Raw genomic sequence first — 19,819 nt, forward strand, 5'->3', positions numbered from 1 at the left:
GGCATTTGCACAAGTCCTGGATTTCAGGGTTGCTCAACACAACACTACAGGGCAGAGGGAAGCCTTTCATCTTGCTTTCATAGCTATAGGTTGCTGCAAATCAAGGGAGATAAGTGCACCCTTCCCACAAGGCTCCAGGGACAGCCATGCTGTCCAGGCTGAAGAGAGGAGAGCTTGCATAGCAAATGGAAAAATAGGCACATGTGTCAGACATGATGTACTGAAGAATGATGGAAGATGCTGATGCCAGACAGTTCAGATGTTGACAAAGATGAGTGGACAGGAAGAAGGAGCTAGGAAGTCACGATACGTGTTGCCTCCACTCTGGAGATCGTCCCGTTGCTGTCAGGGACCTGAGACCAGCTGCACCATAGACCATATCATATAAAGCAATCCAGGTCTACCAGAAGAAGGCCACTGAATGAAATCTATTCATATGCAGACGTCAGGCTCCCTACATGTGTTGGGACACTCATGTACTCCATGCAGTGTCCACTGTAATTACACCAAGAGCCAGCATTAGACACAGCAGTGACTCACGATGGAAGTTACACAAGGTGCAACTTAGGATCTCATTTTCTATTCAAAAGCCACTGAAACACAAGGTAAGGCTCATCTGGGTATTTCCCGGGGTGCTTGGCATAGTCTTGCCATGTACGTGCGAGAGAACCATGTACAAAGTGACCATCAGGAGAAGGGGAGCGAATGCAGCCAGCAGGACCTCTTCATCTCCCCACCCTACACTGGGAATTGGTAGCAGGCAGCATCGCTAGATAGCACCCAGAGCTGGAAAGGACAGATTTGCCCAGTCTGCTCTGCAGAGATACTCCAAGGGCTTTAGCTTTCATGCTGTGCTTCCATTTTAAATGTCTCCACTATCACCATGGATATTTCTGGTTACCTTAGGAAATGAATTTTCTGCAGTGATTTTCAGAGGGACACTAAAAGCAGACTTCTATGCAATCTTTAAACCCCTCTCCAGTAACATCATAGCCAGGCCTGCAGCCTTGTAATAATGCCAGCAATTACAGAAATTAACTTGCTGTTAGGAGGAGGTCTAAATGTCTTCAGACTCCAGATCAGATCAGACTCAACCACTGATCAGACCATATTAATAGTCTTTTATGGGAAGGGTTGTTATGATCTTTAACAATTAACTGAGCTAGTGATTTCTGCCATGTCCCCTTGCAGAGGAGGTGAACTTTTCCTGTGAAAGACCTAACAAGAAGCAAATAAAGGACTAAAGATGTTTCACCTTCTGAAACATTTAAATATGCGTAAGTATGATTACTTATTAACACAGCCACAGGAGGTAATAAAATAATTAATAATCAGTAATGAAATGAAAAACAGATTGTTGTTCGCAGAATGTAATTTGAAGTGCACTGTGATTATTTTAGTATTAATCAGTCATGTTATTTGTTACAGAAATAAGATGACTACAGGTGACTTGACACTTTCAACCTGTCTAGGTTTTCTGCCCCAGAGCTTGGAAAGTGGATGCGTCTTTCCTGGCCAAAGGCATCTGAAAACAGCAGGCTGAAACAGAGGAAAGTCAGGCAGATACAAATGCTGTGGGTGGTGATAGCAAGCTACTGCTCCTGTTAGTGTGATCCAGAGCCCCCAGGCATCCACTTGGGCCTCTCTGGACCTCAGATCAGGCTGTTCATGTAGTGCAGAGGCTTGGGAGGCTGCAGCCAAGGCCTTTTTCCGGCTGCCTGTGGAGTCTTCTGCCCTGGTCAGAGCTGGGAGCCTTGGTAGCCTTTGGGAAGCACCCAGAGCACACACTGCCTACACCAGAGCGCATGTGCGTGCCCTGGATGTGCTCTTCTCCTGAGATGTCAGGAGAAATGGTTCAGCCTGAAGTTTATCGGGCTGCACATTATAAATGTTTCAGGCATGATTTTGACAATCAAGGAAAGCAAAATGTGCTTATTGCTGTCACCTGCAAAGTAGCCCCCAGCCTTCCCCCCTTTATCTATGAGGAGTTCCACATCCTACTGAAACAGAGGAAAGAGTGGAGAAACAGGAGAAAAACCCATATTTGCTTTGAAATCTTGTCCTATTAAAAACATCTATATGGCAAAGCAATTCCTGCGTTTATGGCCCAGACTGGGCACAGAGAGACTGAACCGCTGCACAAAGCTGTCCCTGCACTGCTCTCCTGAGGGAAAGGCTGTGAAAGCTGGTCTAGAGATAAATATGTTCTCTGGATATTGCAGTCTGACAAGTTCTTCCACAACACACACACTGGAAAATAATAGCATGTTTGTTAAATATTCTTATCTTCAAGCCTCCCTGTAGAGCAGCTAACGGCTGAACCTCTAAATTATGGGAACTGGTGGTTCTGTCTATGATCTGCTAGAGACTAAGTTCTCTGCACCTGCTCCTTGGCTAGAAATTTGGGTTGGAAGCACTATCCCTCTGACAGACTACCATCACTAATATCTGCAGTACTTGAGAAATTAAAGATATCTGCCACTTGCCTTTCTAGAGAAAAGTCACTTTAATGACCTCCAAGCAGCTCTAGTTTCTGACATACTTGTATCCTATAATTCAAAGCCCAGCAACTGCAGTTGCTCTTCCAGCAAAATACCACTCCTTCCTCATGCCAGCCAAAGTTCCCATCTGCAGTGTGCCAGAGGACTTCATGCTATCAGAGAATAGCAGCAGTGTGTTTTACACTGAGATGCCTGCACCCTGAGCAGAGCCAAAGGCTCTGAACAATGCAATCTTGCATTAACAAGCAGGCTACATCAATGCCACATTACTGTCAGCTGCTGGTGTAGCTTTTGGCATCAGTCATCCCTCCCATCTCTTCATTCGGGTTATGTGGGACTGAGCCCAATCATCTTATGCACCCTGCATCACCAGAGAAAGACTCAGAGGTTGGATGGAGTCAATAATCAGCCCAACACACCACACAGATAGTGTTGAGAGAAAGAGGGCAAAATGTTGTCAAAGAATCACATACGGACTCTAGTGAAGATGCTGAGAACATAAATCACTTGCAGTGCTACGAGAGTTACAGGCGATTGCAAGTGCAGTAAGATAAAGGACTCATAGGCTGCAAAGCATGGTCAGCAACGGAAAGTCCCAGCAAAAACATTATTTACCATAGTGAGGCAGAAGAAAGAGAGATGGGTCTGAACCACCCCATGAGTCTGTAAGACTTCAAACTGGTTGAAGGTCAAGGTTGATTCTAGGTCCTCTCTGATGGCAAGTAGGGGATTGAAACAAAGATGCCACAAATGGAAAGAAACAAAGGAGAAAGAAGAATGATTCCCAAAGTGACCTGGATCAAGGGGCAAACTTCAGAATTGCTGAAGAGTAGGCTGGAAAAAAAGCTAGGCTTTCCTCACTTGGTAGAAAAGGCACCTAGTGCAAACGGTGAGCATGCCTATCACTCCCAAACTACAAGAAAGAAAACAATGATGATCATATCAACAGAGAGGTTCGGAGGATGCTTTTTGGTGGCTTTCTTTTAGTAAAAAGACATGCGAAAAGTACATAAAAAGCCTGGACCCAGCCTTCTCACCATGCACTACGGGTTTATTGTCATAAGGATGAAAAGGATAAAGATCCAGGACTATTCCTCTATCCAAACTGTTATTCCTTGTTCTCGTGTGTCTGACTGCATCTACTTGTATTGGTTTTGTTGCTTCTTGCCACCCAGGATTTCAGGGCAATGTCATACACAGATACAGTGCTAAATCAGATTTTATGCATAGATATTGTGTTGCAGGTGGAAGTGGGTTTAAGTAAGTATCTTCCAAAGATCCAAAGCATCTTCCATCCTGAGGAACAGACAAGACTTTTTTGCAGGGAGCTTCCTGGTGAATGTCATCCTTGCAGACTTCATGAGTTTCCCGATGGTCAAGTCACCATTAATAGTTGTCTCTCTGGATCGCCACTTTAACAGCTGCTCAGGAAGCAACCTTGTTAGCTCTGGCGATGGCCATCCCTATGGTTTGGATGGATGGGATGTAAGGGATCTCATTCTATTCAGACACAGCCCTTCTGTCCTGAATTGGATCCTCCTAACAATATATTTTGAGGATGCTGGAGATAGAGAGCTTTGCTGGCTACTGAAACCACTTGTCTTTCTATCTCTTTGGCCTCTCATTCCTCCCCAACTACTGCCATCTCCCACCTTCCTCCTGATGGTGTTTTGTTTTAAAAAATTATCTTTACTAACAAGTTTTCCACATTGGCTCCAGATACCTCTCTCCAATTCGATCTCCACCTCAAGGTTGGTTGCAGCCACTCTGCCATACAAAAAGGGAGGAAATGCTTCATCCACAATTAGCGATTAGTGGTGACATGCAGGAAAGGCTTGGAAAAATCTTTGGGTCCAAGAAGCATTGATCAAATCTTATCAGAGTGTAAAGAGCTAAAGAGAATTTTTGGTGACATCTATGGTGATATCTGCCTGCCTTTCATTAGAGGAGAACTGCTGAGAATGTGCAGAGTAGCTCCCGTCTAGAACCAGAACCCAGCTGTGGCTATAGCCAGAACATCATCATGATCATTTATGATGCAGAGATCAGCGATTCACAAGGATCAGACCACGATATCAGATTCTACCTGAAGAAGTGCTCTGTTCCGATCTAAACCATTGGGTTTGCTGAGAGGGAGAAAGAAAGAACAGAACCAGCCCTGAGAGAGTGAACACTTTGGGAGTGCCTGTCAGCAACCAGCAGCTTTTGCAAGGTAGTGATTTCTTTCAGATGGGATGGGAAGAATTGCTGCTGCCTGCATTTGAGGTGAAGGAAGGGCTGATGCACATTGATATTTGTTTCATGTTCATGCAAGGAAACAATCAAACCTGGAATGAGGGTCCTTGCCATCATATCAATAAAGAGCACTCTTTTTGGCTGGGGAGGAAGGCTCTCTGGGGACCAGGGCTCAGCCTGGGCTTGTCACTGGTAGTTTTACTGCTGGTACAAACACTTTAAAATGCCAATAGTTATTCTTCTGCCTCTTCTTTCTTTTGTGGTTTCAACCACCTGGCTTGTCAATTGTTTCAAGAAGAGATAATTAAAGGCTGAAACTGAGCCAATGAGGCACCTTCACTGTGTAGCAAATTCACTGCTTGGAAATATTCAAATGAATAAAAACAAAAAGCAAATATGGTGACACATCATATTCCCGACCTCCCTGAAAGACCACCACTCTTCAGGGAGCTCTCTGAGCTGTAGAGACCGGGAATGGGTTAGCCTTCTAAGATAAAGATCAGGGTTGGCTGAAAATGTACCCAGAAATTTGGAGTCCTTCGTGATTCTCCAGCCTGATACCAATTGCAGCAAACTCAGAGAGCACTCCCTGTGAAACATTCCTGGTCCTGCTTTATTTTCTTGCTTGATTACCATGTGCGCAAACATTCTGCATGCTCTTATCCTATTGTTTCAGCACTGTTAGTCTTGCAGTGCTGGGTCAATGAATAAATTAAGGAGTATGCTTCTTTCATGACTGAAGCTTTTGAGATTTTGCTGCTTTTTTGGCTGTGCCCAGTTCACATAACTGCCCATGGCTGTGTGAATCCTGACTTTGTGTCGATTTGCCCATCCCCAAAAGGGACATGGTTGCTTTGAGGACCTGTTCTGATCCTTTGCTCATGCCAATGACCTGGGAAAGGGTTCTGTCATCTCTAGAGGCCAAATTAGCATTATCATCCACGATGGAAGTGCAAGACCATCAATTGGCCTCCTCTGGAGCCTTTCTGCCATGAGTCTGTTGCTTAGACCACAGCTGCAAAACCAAACAGAGAGAGAGTCCAAGAGACACAAGAGAGGCATGCAACACCCAGTGATGGCTGTAATTCTCCATAAGGCCTCTGTTCTCCTGCTTTGACTTCCATACCAGAGAGACGACTGGCTGTTGTCTTCCCAAAAGTTACTGCAATTCTGCCGGGTATTTGCATACAGCTCCACAACAATTTTAAACAACACATTAAAATGCAAAGGAGTAAAATATAAAGGCTCCAGAACCAAAACCAAGGACAAAGCTGATTTTCAAATTGATTCAATAAATACAAACTGTAAGCGATTTCTTTGCGCAGCCAAGATTAAATCAGTTAGGAGGGAGAGGGCACGAGCAGGGGTAGCGGTGGCTGTCAGGAAGGAAGCTGCCAGAGAGGCTGATCCCAAGCGAGAAGGGAAAATGTGGGTGATGCCAGGTACTAATTTACTGACAGCTGCCATTTCTGATTGCTTGCTTCCCACCCACCCTCTTGGCTCAAGCTTACAAAGCAGCAGCTGCCAGCAGCTGTGGGCAACAGCGTGAGCGTTAGACCCCCCCACTGCTGCACCATGCTTGCCTGTGCCAGGGGACACATACAGTTGGAGACACCAGCCATAGGGGACACAGCAGAGTGGGACCATCTCCATTGGCGAGGCTGGCATCCTGTGGCATATTTGGGTTTGTGTGGGATGCTAGCAACATGAAGCGGGGCATTTATGGGTTGGAGGGAGAAGAAAGGAGAGGGGAGACCAATGGTAGATCAAGATCAAAAAATGCATGCATTCACATTTCAACCAGCAAATAGTCATGCAGAAGGTCAGAGGGAAAAGTGAGCAGTCATGCCTGGGTGTTTTTCTCCAGCTAAGCACAGCAACCAGCCCCTCCAACCCCTTCCTCCCTTGACCCTCAAGAACCACTCCAGTTGAGACCTGAGCTGGGGACCCCAGTAAGTAGCATCCAGCCTCTCAGAGTGCTATAGGGCTGCATGTTACCTACTCCTGGCCCCAGCACAACTCTCTCGTGCAGTGTTTCTTCACCATCCCCTCCTCCCTGGCCTTGGCCACAGGTCTGACCTTCATCTCTTGGGCCTCCAGCACCTTCTTGCCATCCCAAGCCCAGCTGCGCTTGGTGAAGTAGTTGACGGTGGCAAATTCGATCAGCGCAGAAAACACAAAGGCGTAACAGACGGCTATGAACCAGTCCATGGCCGTCGCGTACGCCACTTTAGGTAACGAGTTTCTTGCGCTGATGCTTAGTGTGGTCATGGTGAGGACAGTGGTGACACCTGTGGAAACACAGCAGGAGACAAGGATGGTGTGAGACCATACACTTGTACCCACCCAATTTCTCCTCAAACCACACAGTTGGCACTTCCATCATGTAAATTTAGGAGCCATCCTCTAAGCTACGTGTCCCACATCCCTGCTGTAATTAAGGGAGTCTTACCCAGCACAAGTCCATGGTGCAATCCATAGAATAACAGAACAGTCCAGGTTGGAAGGGCAGTCAGCTTGTCCAACCCCTGCTTGAATCAGGGACAACTTCAGGTTGCTTAGGGCCTTCTCTGGTTCAGTTTTGAATTTCTCCAATTCATATAGCCAATGGCAAACATCTGCATTACGATGAGATTAATCTTCCCCAAACTCCATTGACTAGATCTCTGCTCACTGTAAGAGTCCTAGCTCATAGGTAGGCACCCACATTCAATCCTCATCTGCTAGTAGGGTAAGTTGGGTGATGCTAGACGCAGCTCCCTCACGTAGACTATGCCATGGAGAAGCCTCTAGTTGCTTTTGCAATTAAATAAAAATAATGAAATACCAATAAAAAGGACAGCTAGATGGTTGGGAACTTCATGGAGGACCAGAAACTGGCCACTCATCCAATGTGGTTTTCTCAACCTTTTGGAAATAGTGTCTTGTGACATGCATGGATGGACACCTGAGATCCTGGGTCCTGCCAGTGTGGCCACGCACCCATCAGTGGCCCAAGCTACCAGAATGAGTGTCATTGCGATTTAATCTTAAAAAAATTATCTCTTGCAAAATGCCTTTTAAAGCTTTTTTCATTAAAGAAAGCAACCATTGCTATCAATTTTCCCCTATAATATGCTTTTCAATTAAAAATGCATTAAAAACATTATAAAAATATTGATTAATTTTCACTTCCCTTAAGCCATACTCCTGGTAATTGAACAGTTTCAATGATATTGTTGACAATATTTTCTGAGGGGCAAAAAAAAAGGAATAAACAATTGGAGTTCTCATTATTTTCTTAATAAGAAAGCAAGGCAATTTGGGAGCAAAGACATTTTTCACAAAGGTAGGTTTTTATTTTTCAGTCAGCTCTTTCCTGCTCAATCTGAGCTGTTACTTGAGGACACCTGTCTAATTGCAAATGTCAGGATAACATAGGAGGAAATCAAATATCCTCAGAGAAGGGCTCACCCCTGGTGTCAGGAGTGCAGAGACACTCCAGAACGAATGCAGATGTAAAAGCCCACCTGGGGGTCATGGACAGATATGGGGTCCAGGTGTGCACTCTGTGGGGTTTAGCTGCAAATGATTCACAGGTAGATGAGTGAGGAACGTTCATTAATGACACTCTATATGCCTGAGCTGGTCCTGTTTTCCACATGACTTCTGTCTGAGCCCCCCCTTTTCCATTGTGCTGGATGAAGACACCAAAAAGTGGGTGTTAAGGGGCATATACCCTCTTCTTCACTGCTATCACTGTTGCAGATCTTACAGTCTGGATTGTGCAAACCAGTTTGGTCATACTAACCGCCCAGCTCCCTGCAGCTGCACTTGACCCCAGGGATCGCTGTATGATATGCATCACCAGGGAAGGGTAGCAACCCAGTGCTATTTGGGAGAAGTTGGGGTCAACTGTAAGTTTTAAAACTTGCTCATGACCTACATTTCACAAGCCCCAGTGAACACAAAAACCGTATGATTCCCTTGTAGTTCATTTAGGAGGGTGCAACACCACCTGTGACCCTCCCTGCATCCCATTCCAGTCCACAGCATAGGAACAAGGTCCAAGCCTGAGGAGAGGATCCAGAAAGGAGGACAACAGCCTTGTTGGGTTTGTGGGAGTATTTCTATGACGACTCTTGCTACAGAGAAAATGCTTCATGATCTTTGAAACCACACCACTTTCTGTCATTCAAAAACACGAGCAGGTGGTACCATATATCCCCTCTGCTTGGTGACTTTTGTCCAATATACTCTCTGTTACGCGGTATCTGCTGGGCACTGTTACTTCCAGGAAATACAGTCCTGCAGCAGCACACCTGGTGTGTGTGTAGATCCTGAACTGAAAGTCTTCTCAGGAAAGCACAAAGCAATTCTGTTATTAATATATGTGCAATGCTAGCCTGACACTTTGCCTTGGAGAGAGGAACTGAAACCAGCTGAAGTAAATAATAACAATATATTTACCATGCAGTAATACTGCCTCATCCCAGGAACGTGTTATGTGGAGCTCTGACCAGGGGCATATCAGCAATTTCAAAGGTAGAGCTTTAAATGCCACCCCATGTACCTATCCTCTCCTCAACTCAAAAACCAAAATAGATAAGCAGACACAGCCAAATGCATATATTTAGATGATCAATACTTTGATTACTGTTAATATTTATGGCTTGGCTTGTAGAGGAAACACAGACAGGACTATTTTGGCAGTGATCCTGTGGGAGCAGGGGCACTGGGAAGACACTGAGAGCTATTCTGGGAAATGGCTAGCAGCTTCACTGATGCTGGTCAAGGCCTAGAGAAGACCAGCTCTGACACTCAGTCTATTTCCTGTTATTTGTGGTGCCTTTCTCCCCCAACCTGAGAGGATGCCCCCATGCTCCCAGACTCACCAAACACCGTTCGGGCAGGAACGGACTCCCTGTTAAGCCAGAAGGAGACCTGGGACAGGATGACCGTCATAATGCAGGGTAGGTAGGTCTGGATCACAAAGTACCCGATCTTCCTCTTGAGGTGGAAGTGTGTGGTCATGACGACATACTCCCCTGCAGAGACAGCTGGTTAGAGATGCTGAGCCACCAGTGCTTTCCAGGATGGGGCCAGCTGACCACCAATCCATCTCTAAACCACTTAAGATCTGTCCTGAACAAACTTTCAAGTTCTTAGATGAAATTGCAGTGCATGTGTCACATTGTTACTGGCTGGCATGCCCTGGTGTCTTACAGTGCTGCAGGCCACCCTCACAGCTGTGCAAAGGAGGGATGCATGCTGCAGCACACTGTTGGCACTGACTCTGCATGCCTTGCATGCGCACACAACTGCTGTGCCACGCCAGGTGTGTGCCCCAGTGTAGCCTGCATGACTTCCACATACTGTTTGTCCTTTCAGACACTTTTCTGGAGGCTTCTTTAATTCACTACAAAACGGTTGTGGGACAAAGGCAAATCAATGCCAGTTAACAACTGGGCAACAGGCTTTCCCTGTTTCACCCCAGGCACTAGATGCCTCTGCGGTTCTCTCCTGATCCAGCTCCCATCCCTATTCTGCTCCAGCCCAGGCAGCTACATTGTGAGTAGGGATCCTTAAACCCTGAGAGACCCTAACAGTGCTTCAGCAGGATTTCAGGACATTATTTTCTTTGAAAATCCTGAAAATATTCCACGTTTCCTCACTGTAACCGTTCTCAAAAATCAGGGCAAGTTCTGTCGTTAAAGGTCTGGGCTGTAAACCAAAGAAGCAGCTGTCCCTATTTTCCCTCAATGCCCTATTCCTCCACTCAAAGGTCTGGATATTTTGTTGGATTATTGTGCCTTTTTGTTTTGAATGTGGCTCTGCTAAATCATTACACACAGGAGCCTTTAGCAGCTTTCTTGCCACTTCAGGTTATTCATCTGTACATTTTACTACAGCTTAAGTAGAGAGATGGGCCAGATATTATGACATTTAGTTCCCTGGACTCCCCACATTTCCCCAAGGGAGGTGATATGAGTTGTTACAGACAGACACTATTAAAATCAAGTGCACCAGAGAGGAAATATCCTCAAATGAGAGAACTACTGGTGCATACAGAAGGAAAAAAAAAAAAGAAAAAAAAGGAAAATAGAAAAAGAAAGATGAGACACACACGAGATAACAGAAGCTATCAGTACCTGGATTCAGAGGGGAAGGGAAGAGCAGCAGATGGGAGAGAAAGATGATTAATATTGGTCATTAATCAGAGGAAACATTTGTTTGGGATAATCTTCTATTAGCTGTGATAATATTTGTGTAAGCAGATGCAGTGAAAATCACAATGAACATTATGTTGTATTGGCCTCCCCTGCCCACAATGCTTTCCTGAGGGACTGGAGAGGGATCCAAGACAAATGAACCCATAGTACCAAGAATCAGCAGGGCAAGGTGGGGCAAACTTTCTACACAACAGACCATTTTTAGATGCCTGAAATCAGTTTTCTAGAGGGTATGGGCGATAGAGCTCTTTCAGCGGAAACCACTAAAAGCTAATCCCATTACTGCTTCTTGGTGACTGCTCCAGATGTCACAGAACACACAGAATCATATAGGTTGGAAAAGACCTTTAAGATCATTGAGTCCAACCATAAACCTAACACTGCCAGTTCACCACCAAACCATGTCCCTAAGCATCACATCCAAATGTCTTTTAAATACCTCCAGGAATGGTGACTCAACCACTTCCCTGGGCAGCCTGCTCCAATCCCTGACAACCCTTTCGGTGAAGAAATTTTTCCTAATATCCAATCTAAACCTGCCCTGGTGCAGCTTGAAGCCATTTCCTTTCATCCTATCACTCGTTACTTGGAAGAAGATACCAACCCCCACCTCACTACAGCCTCCTTTCAGGTAGTTGTAGAGAGTGATAGAGTCTCCTCTCAGCCTCCTCTTCTCCAGACTAAACATCCCCAGCTCCCTCAGCCGCTCCTTATAAGACCTGTTCTCCAGACCCTTCACCAGCTTCATTGCCCTTCTCCGGACACGCTCCAGCACCTCAATGTCTTTCTTGTCCTGAGGGGCCCAAAACTCAGCACAGGATTCAAGGTGCAGCTTCACCACTGCCAAGCACAGGGGAACAATCACTTCCTCAGTCCTGTCAGCCACACTATTCCTGAGACAAGCCAGGATGCCATTGGCCTTCTTGGCCACCTGGGCACACTGCTGGCTCATGTTCAGCTGGATGTTGACCAACACACCCAGGTCCTCTTCCACCAGGCAGCTTTCCAGCCATTCATCCTCAAGCCCACAGCATTGCATGGGGTTGTTGTGGCCCAAGTGCAGCACCCAGCACTTGGCCTTGTTGAACCTCATCCAGTTGGCCTCAGCCCGTCTATTCAGCCTGTCCAGATCCCTCTGCAGAATCTTCTACCCTCAAGGAGATCAACACTCCTGCCAAACTTGGTGTCATCTGCAAACCCACTGAGGGTGCACTCAGTCCTCTCATCCAGGTCATTGAAGATATTAAACAGAACCGGGCCCAGCACTGAAGCCTGGGGAACACCACTTGTGACCAGCTGCCAACTGGATTTAACTCCATTTATCACAACTGTTTGGGCCCAGCCATCCAGCCAGTTTTTTACCCAACAAAGAGTACACCCATCCAAGGCATGAGCAGCCAGTTTGTCCAGGAGGATGCTGTGGGAAACAGTGTCAAAGGCTTTACTAAAGTCCAGGTAGATAATATCCACAGCCTTTCCCTCATCCACTAAGCTGGTCACCTTGTCATAGAAAGAGATCAGGTTAGTCAAGCAGGACCCGCCTTTCCTAAACCCATGCTGACTGGGCCTGATCATTTGGTTATCCTGTCCATGCCGTGTGATGCCTCTCAGATGATCTGCTCCATAACCTTCCCTGGCACTGAGGTCAGGCTGACAGACCTGTAGTTCCCCGCATCCTCCTTCCAGCCCTTCTTGTAGGTGGGTGTCACATCCGCTAATCTATTAGCCAGGACTGCTGATAAATGATGGAAAGTTGCTTGGTGAGCACTTCTGCCAGTTCCTTCAGTACTCTTGGGTGGATCTCATCTGGCCCCATATACCTGTGTGTGTCTAGGTGGTGTAGCAGGTCTCTAACCATTTCCCCTTGGATTATGGGGACTCCACTCTGCTCCCTGTCTTTGTCTTCCAGCTCAGGGAGCTTGGTTCTCTGAGAACAACTGGTCTTAATATTAAAGACTCAGGCAAAGAAGGCGTTAAGTTCCTCAGCTTTTTCCTCATCCTTTGTCACTATATTTCATCCCACATCTATTAAAGGCTGAAGATTCTCCTTAGCCTTCCTCTTTCTATGTATTTATAGAAGTGTTTTTTATTGTCTTTTACGGCAGTAGCCAGATTAACCTCAAGCTGGGCTTTGTCTCAGAGACATAGGCTGAGTGCTCTCACTAGCACTCTATCCCTCTAACCTTGGAGTGTCGTCCCTCAGCTTGTCTCGGGCAAGTCTGATATTAACCCCCTCCCCCAGCCATATTCTCCAACAGCACATGGCTTGAGAAGTACTGTGGTGCTCACTGCCCACAGGTACTGCCTCTATCATTATGCCAAATCATGGAATTCAAAGCCCATGGGACCACCTTGTCTGACAGTGTGGTCAACCCATGCACTGCATCGTGGTCCCACAAGTACCTGTGCTGGATCTAACCATCTCTGTCCCAACAACATGGCCCAGCAGGTCATACTGGTTCAGGCGAGATCCACCCTTCGCTACTTCCACTGACTTATCCTTCCCCAGTGTCCAGGTGTAGATCACCTCTGTCTTTGTGTAGGCATCTGCAGAAGAGAAAGAAGAATGTGGTTTATGCTTCTGCCTGACCTAAAATATATCAAAATAACCCTGTAGCCAAATTAATGCCTGCTGTGCAAACTCAGAGCCACACGGCTGAGCACAGCCAAGCACGGCAGAGACTAAGGCAGTTCAGTAACTGTTAAATCAAATGAGCAAAAGGGAACTGGAGTTTCTGGAAGGGAGCTGGAAGAGGCAGCAGAGCACTGTTGAGAGACACACTGTGCCCTTGACGTGCTGATTCTGCAAGGGCTGCACGCAGAGGCAAGACAGGAAGGCATCCAGACCATCAGGCTGCTGGGGCAGCAGGATGGCCACAGCCCTGCCATGCCAGGGACTGGGAGAGCCATGCTGGCAGCATCTGGTGGGAAAGGCTAAATGCAAACAGGGTTGAATTTTAGATTAAGGAGAAAAAGTTAAAAAACTTCACCCTCACTCAGAAGCAAGGCTTTCAGATTTGGAGGGGGTGTGCCCTCCCACAGAATCACAGAATGGTAGGGGTTGGAAGGGACTTCTGGAGATTATCTCATCCAACCCCACTCCTGCTTGAGCAGGCACACCCAAAGCAGGGGCACAGGACTGTGCCCAGGTAGGTTTTGAATAATTCCAGGGAAGGAGACTCCACAGCCTCTCTGGGCAGCCTGTTCCACTGCTCTGGCACCCTCACAGGAAAGGAGTTTTTCTTCATATTCAGGTGGAACTTCCTCTGTTCCAATTTGTGCCCATTGCCCCTTGGCCTGCCATTGGGCACCATTGAAAAGAGTCTGGCCCCATCCTCTTGCCACCCACCCTTTAGATATTTATAAACATTGGTAAGATCCCCCCTCAGTCTTCTCTTCTCCATGCTAAACAAACCCAGGTATCTTGGCCTTTCGTCCAGGCAATCCACCAGTCAGCGAGGGAGGGCAGTACTGAGAAAAGTCTGCCACACATTGCACAAGAAACAGCAGGCAAGTGCTGTTGTACTGCTGCATGGGGTAGCACTGGCCTCAGGGCCAGGGCATCCTTCCAGGGGCTTGCAAGTTCCCCTCTCTATCCCACCTGCCCAAATACCCATATGCAATACCTCTCTCTAACACACATGGTCACCATCACCCTCACAAGCCTTTGTGACCAAACCCCTGCTTGTCCTCATTGCCACTCCCTTTCCCAAAAGTACTCACGTGCTCTTGGTTTTATCAGTCCTATGGTATCCAGAAACTGAGTCTCTCCAGACTCTACTGGGAGATATTTCTCCCCATAACGCCCAAGCTTCCTGCCCATACTCACTCTGCACCAGTTTTTTAGGCAAGAACAAAGTTCACTAAAACAAGCCTTAATTAATTTTTATGACCAGCTTCTCCTATTAAGACATTAAGGAATTCTTTGGCTGGGGTCGGGTCTACTATAGAAATGTCTCAGCCTCTGCTTTGTGGAAGATTGTGTCCTGAGACAACCAGATTTCTCTGATCTTTTTAAAACAACCACTGTTATCCCTGCCCTGTAGGTTTTGGCAAACCTGTTAAATACTAAACAGGTGCTGTGCAGAGTGGGGGGAGTGATTTTGATGATCAGCCACAGCACACCAGCGTGCTGCCTAAGCACTTCTGATGCAGGCTGGCACCTCTGATCCAATGCGCAACACACTGCTTTTCCAACCCCTCCTTCCAGCTCTCAACATGCTTCTGGAGACCTCCATCTTCCTTCAGAGCTTTGTACAGCTCTGCCAATGCTCTTCCGCCTTGATGGGCAGCACCTTCTGCTCTAGCAGTCACGGTTCACCCATTGTCACTCTGTCTACAAAGGAAACTTGCCCACAGTTTCGTTACCATCATCCCTGAAAACGCCATTGTCTACACACCTGGTTGCCTGGGACAGAAACGTATCTGGTGTTACATATGCATGGCATGGATGCTTGGAACATATTTAATGCCATGAAGCTGTTTTGGTTCTGCTCAATGCCTCACTTGCAATGCAGTCTAGCCCAATCTGGACAAGGACAGCTCTTTGACATTTAGTGGAGCTGGTAACTTCAGCAACATCTTCTGCTAGCCTAGTCTCAGACAGCTGCTGTAGAAATGTCCTATGACTGGCTTAGAAACAGTTGTTCTCTGCTGTGTGCATCCATCTTCTAGGGAGCATGGTGATAGGTAAAGCCATCACCTTCACTTCACTTTGTCCAAAGAATGATGCAGGTGGGCAGCTGAAGCTGTCTGAAATGTCCTTACTACACCTGCGAGCTCTCTGCCATCCCTCTTTGAGTGGCTGCCATGGTGGCACAGGGACAGGAGGCCCCTGATGAGCTGCGCAGGTTGTGGGGAATGCTAGAAGGAGGTCACTGAGGCAAATTCAGCTGACCTTTGAACAGCACATGTCTGGCCCTGGCATTGTCCTTCTACTTACAAATCTGACCCACTCAAAGCTTCTCAAAAATGAGCAGCTACCAGCTGCCAATGGCTTTTTGGTGCAAACACTGGTTTAATCCTACTCCCACATGGGAGGGGTGAGCTCAGATGGTATGTGGATGGGTGCTATAGAAAAAGCCATACTAATGTTAATCAAGGGCAGCTTTCTGAGCTGCTTGTGTCAAAACTCTCATCATTCAGAGGCCAAATCAGTAAAAATACCCAGAAGAACCCAAAGGGTATTTCTGCAGAAATATGCACATTAATCTCTTTTCCTCACCAAGAAACATTATAAGCAATTAGGTGTGGAGTAATTTGCCTTCCTGCAAATCCTGTAATAATCCCAGAGTTTAGGCCTGAGGTATGAGATTTTATATCCATCCTCACAAGGTCATTTAACATTAATAATTCATCTTTCTCTAAGGCTTGCTATTTTACTGGCCTTAGTAACGTCTTGTGGCAACGAATTCTACATTTAATTAGGTGCTGCCTAAGAAATAACTTTATTCTAGTAGTTTTGAATAATCCAGTTTCATGGATGCATTTTGTCATGAAGCAGAGGAGCAGATGCACATGATAAACATGATTTTTTCTAGTGTCAATCAAACTTTTCAACTTTCTCCTTAGTTTACTCCCAAATGGCTACAGGAAGGAAGTACCAGTTTAGAAAGGTTGTGATTTCTCTCTTTTCTTTGAGTTCAAAAGGGAGATGACTGGTGGGAGCTCATTCTCTTCCATTTAATGCAAATATATACTGAGAGTGGTGCTCAGTTTGCTGGACCTGGAGGAGACTCCAGGCAGAACAGGACTAGGAAATTTATTTCCATATTATGGTGAAGCAGTGGCTTGGAATTTGGTTCCCACTCACCTTAGGAACAAAACCAAAATAATTCTAATGTGCATAGAGGAGAGAAGAGGAAACTTTTTCCTAGGCAGGGTATAGGAAGCCCAGGCAGATGAGCAGCTGCAAGTCTGGGAGGCTGGGAGCAGCTTTCAACCCACCAGCAGCCTGCAGGTCTTCCCTAAACTGGGGCCCTTGGGTATTGGGACTGTGATTCCCACAGTTTCTAAGTCCCTTACTTGAGAGCAGCCTGCTTGACAGACTGAAAAGGAGCAAGGGTTTTGTAAGTTCCATTGAGGTATGGAGTCAGAGGTACCAGAGATTTCAGGCAGGAGTGATGTAGGGAAGCTGGACAGGACCTGGCAGCAGACACCACTGCTATCTTCCCAAACCCATGCCCCCAGGATCACCTGCGATGAAGGAAAAGCATCTCTGAGTTTTCCCCCAGTGCTGGTCCTGCTGAGGCAGTGCTGAATAGGCAGCACTACCCACCAAAGGCAGGGAGGGCAAAGGGAAGCTGTTCTTCCCACTTCCCTAATAAACTTACGGCTGTCTAAACCATCCTGTGAGCCTGATTTGACCACAGATTTTCTTGCTGTCCATTTCTGACCACAGTAGGAATTGCATATATGAGATACAAGAAATAAATTTTGGTCATATTATCATTAACAATAATTAATAACACTGTTACTGAAATACTGGAAAACACTAGCCACACAAAGGACTGTTCTTTAGCTCTGTACGCACCTCCTTGCAGAGGCTGATCAGGGTACTTACAGCTCCCAAATTTCAGCGGGCAAGCGTGCACATCCATTGGGAAGTCCTCCAGGTGCATGGGGCACTCTGCATGAATCGTTAGCCTACAAGACAAAACACAGGGCATGACCAGAAACACAGGGCTGCGTAGGTTTCCACCTGGCCCTTCTGCCACAGCATCTTTGCCCTGCATCCATCAACGGCAACAAAGGCCTCAATGCAGTCACTAACCTGTGGGTCTCTGGGCAGAAGGCCATCAGCTGTAGAGAGAACAGCAGGCACACAGATCTGGCCACCTTTTCCATTGTATAAACTCAACCCTATTGACTGCGTTCATCTTTATCCACTTAGTGCAATCAGAAAATCTGCCAAAGCCAAGGTCTTCTGTTTGCTTATGCACCATGCACAAAGAGTTCATTAACACCTGGGGCCAGGGGACATCTTATGGACCACATCATGGACCATGCTGGAAATCAGAGGGAAGGGGCTTCCAGGGAACATGGCCGGTTCTTCCTGGTGGTCTGGAAGGAGCCGAGTGCTGGCAGATTGTTCAGTCAGAAAGCCACAGCGCCACTGGGCTTGCTGAACAAAGTCGGATGCAGACATGAAGTCGCAGGTGTTGCACCAGGGTACATCATACCCCTGTGCCTGTGGGGCACCTCATCCCACCTCCCCTGGCTCTTCCCTCAGTGGTGGCACTGCAGAGGATGCTGTGGGCACACACAGAGCTGCGTGTCCTGGGGCTGTCTGAAGGGGAGCAGGACAACTTGTGCGCTTTATACATCCACCAAATCCCGGTAGGATACCTCATCAGGAAGTGGTTTTGTGAGGGAGGCACACCATAAAAGCAGTGTGCTGCAGAACATGGGGTCAGGCATAAAAGAATCCATTATAAAAGGCTCTAAAAAAGGTAACTCTTAGCTCGTGTTCCTTCCTGAAGTACTGCAAAGCCTGCAGCCTCAGGGGGGAGCCAGGACAGACAGCTTCTTAGATGATGTCTAATACGATCTTCTCTGAAGGAACCATTTGCAGAAAAAAAGGACCCACTTCTGATGGCTTGGCAAAATAATAAATAAACTGTGACAGGAGCAACAGATGGATGCAAAGGGCAAGCGCACAGACCTAAGGCTGAAGGTGGCTTGTGGAAAACTCAGGTCAAGAGCACAGGAAAAGCTTCTACTGAGATATTTTCCTTCAGCTGGAAAAATGTTCAGGTAAGTTATTCTTCATAGAAGATATTGAGGCTTAGTCAAATGCAAAACATTCAGATTTTGTTTGCTAAAAGCAAAGAAGAAAAAAAGAAAGGAATGAGAAGAAAATTAAAAGTTAGTTATTTCAGGTGGACAAACCTTAAATGATTCTGAAAAAAAAAAGAAAAACCCAAACAAAACAAAAAACTTGGCATAAAAAGATGTGGTAGACAAAACCAAGCACTTCACAAATTGCTCTAAAATCCCCTGTGGGGAAACAAAGCAGAATCACCATGGCTTGGAGGTGGCAGGGGATCTCTGAAGCTGCAGCGATGGTGGCTGCAGGCGGCAGATGGTGCTGTGACAGTCAGACACCGCCACAAGCAAGGGACGGAGCAGCAGCAAATTCCTGCACAGCTGCTCCTTGTTGGCTGCAAGAGCAGGCCAGGCTGCGCTGGAAACTCTACTGGCTGTGAATTTTGCTCTGCCAGGTGAGGAAATGAACCTTGTGATTTCAGACCCACATCCAGCCTCATCTGCTTCTGGTCTGGGAAAGCTAGCATCCCCACGAGAGACAGGCAGAGGTATTAAATCAAGAAGTGAAGGAGCAGAGCTGGAAGCTGCCATAACTTTGATGGAGCAGGGCTGGTGGCCAAAACACTCCTGCATGACCCTGAGTCCCTGCAGCACCCACAGCAGGGGTTTAAATCCCAGTAAACCCAGCCTTTGGGAACGTCTGGGAGGTGAGGCATGCAACCCCTTTGCAGCACTCAGTGGGGTCACAGTGCCATAGAGCAGATCGCACCATGGGGAAGTCTACATCTCATTCTTGTATGAGCTGGCAAAGGATATCTGTGAGTTTCCTTCGGACCTTTCAGTGGTGCCCCCCCACTCCTTGATGCAACAGCAGCACATATTCATTTCTACTGGTTTTCTGTGCTAGGTACCACTCTCCTGTCTCCACTGGGCACATCTGCCCCACTCTGGCCCCGCTCTGCCCCAGAAGTTGCCCCACAGGGGCAAAAAAATCCTGTAAATGCAACTCCCTCAATCAGGACAGGTTTGGTTCTGATAAACAGCTCTTAGCTATTAAGCATCAGTAGGACATGGTCCCCATATGTCCCATGGGGACTACTTGTA

General features: G+C 46.7%; 1 protein-coding gene across 2 annotated transcripts in view; it reads right to left on the minus strand.

Moving 5' to 3' along the window:
• The window catches only part of GABRA3 (gamma-aminobutyric acid type A receptor subunit alpha3), an 81,135-nt gene that overhangs the window by 10,670 nt on the left and 50,646 nt on the right, over positions 1-19,819 (minus strand). For both annotated transcript variants that reach the window (XM_064463167.1, XM_064463166.1), the window contains exons 6-9: positions 17,511-17,593; positions 13,352-13,495; positions 9,611-9,763; positions 6,816-7,027 (exon numbers count right to left, since the gene is read on the minus strand). In XM_064463167.1, the coding sequence (XP_064319237.1) occupies positions 6,816-7,027; positions 9,611-9,763; positions 13,352-13,495; positions 17,511-17,593 (592 nt within the window). The remainder of the gene's footprint in view (positions 1-6,815; positions 7,028-9,610; positions 9,764-13,351; positions 13,496-17,510; positions 17,594-19,819) is intronic.

The sequence above is a fragment of the Phalacrocorax carbo genome, chromosome 11 (genome assembly GCF_963921805.1).
Source record: "Phalacrocorax carbo chromosome 11, bPhaCar2.1, whole genome shotgun sequence".
NCBI lineage: Eukaryota > Metazoa > Chordata > Aves > Suliformes > Phalacrocoracidae > Phalacrocorax > Phalacrocorax carbo.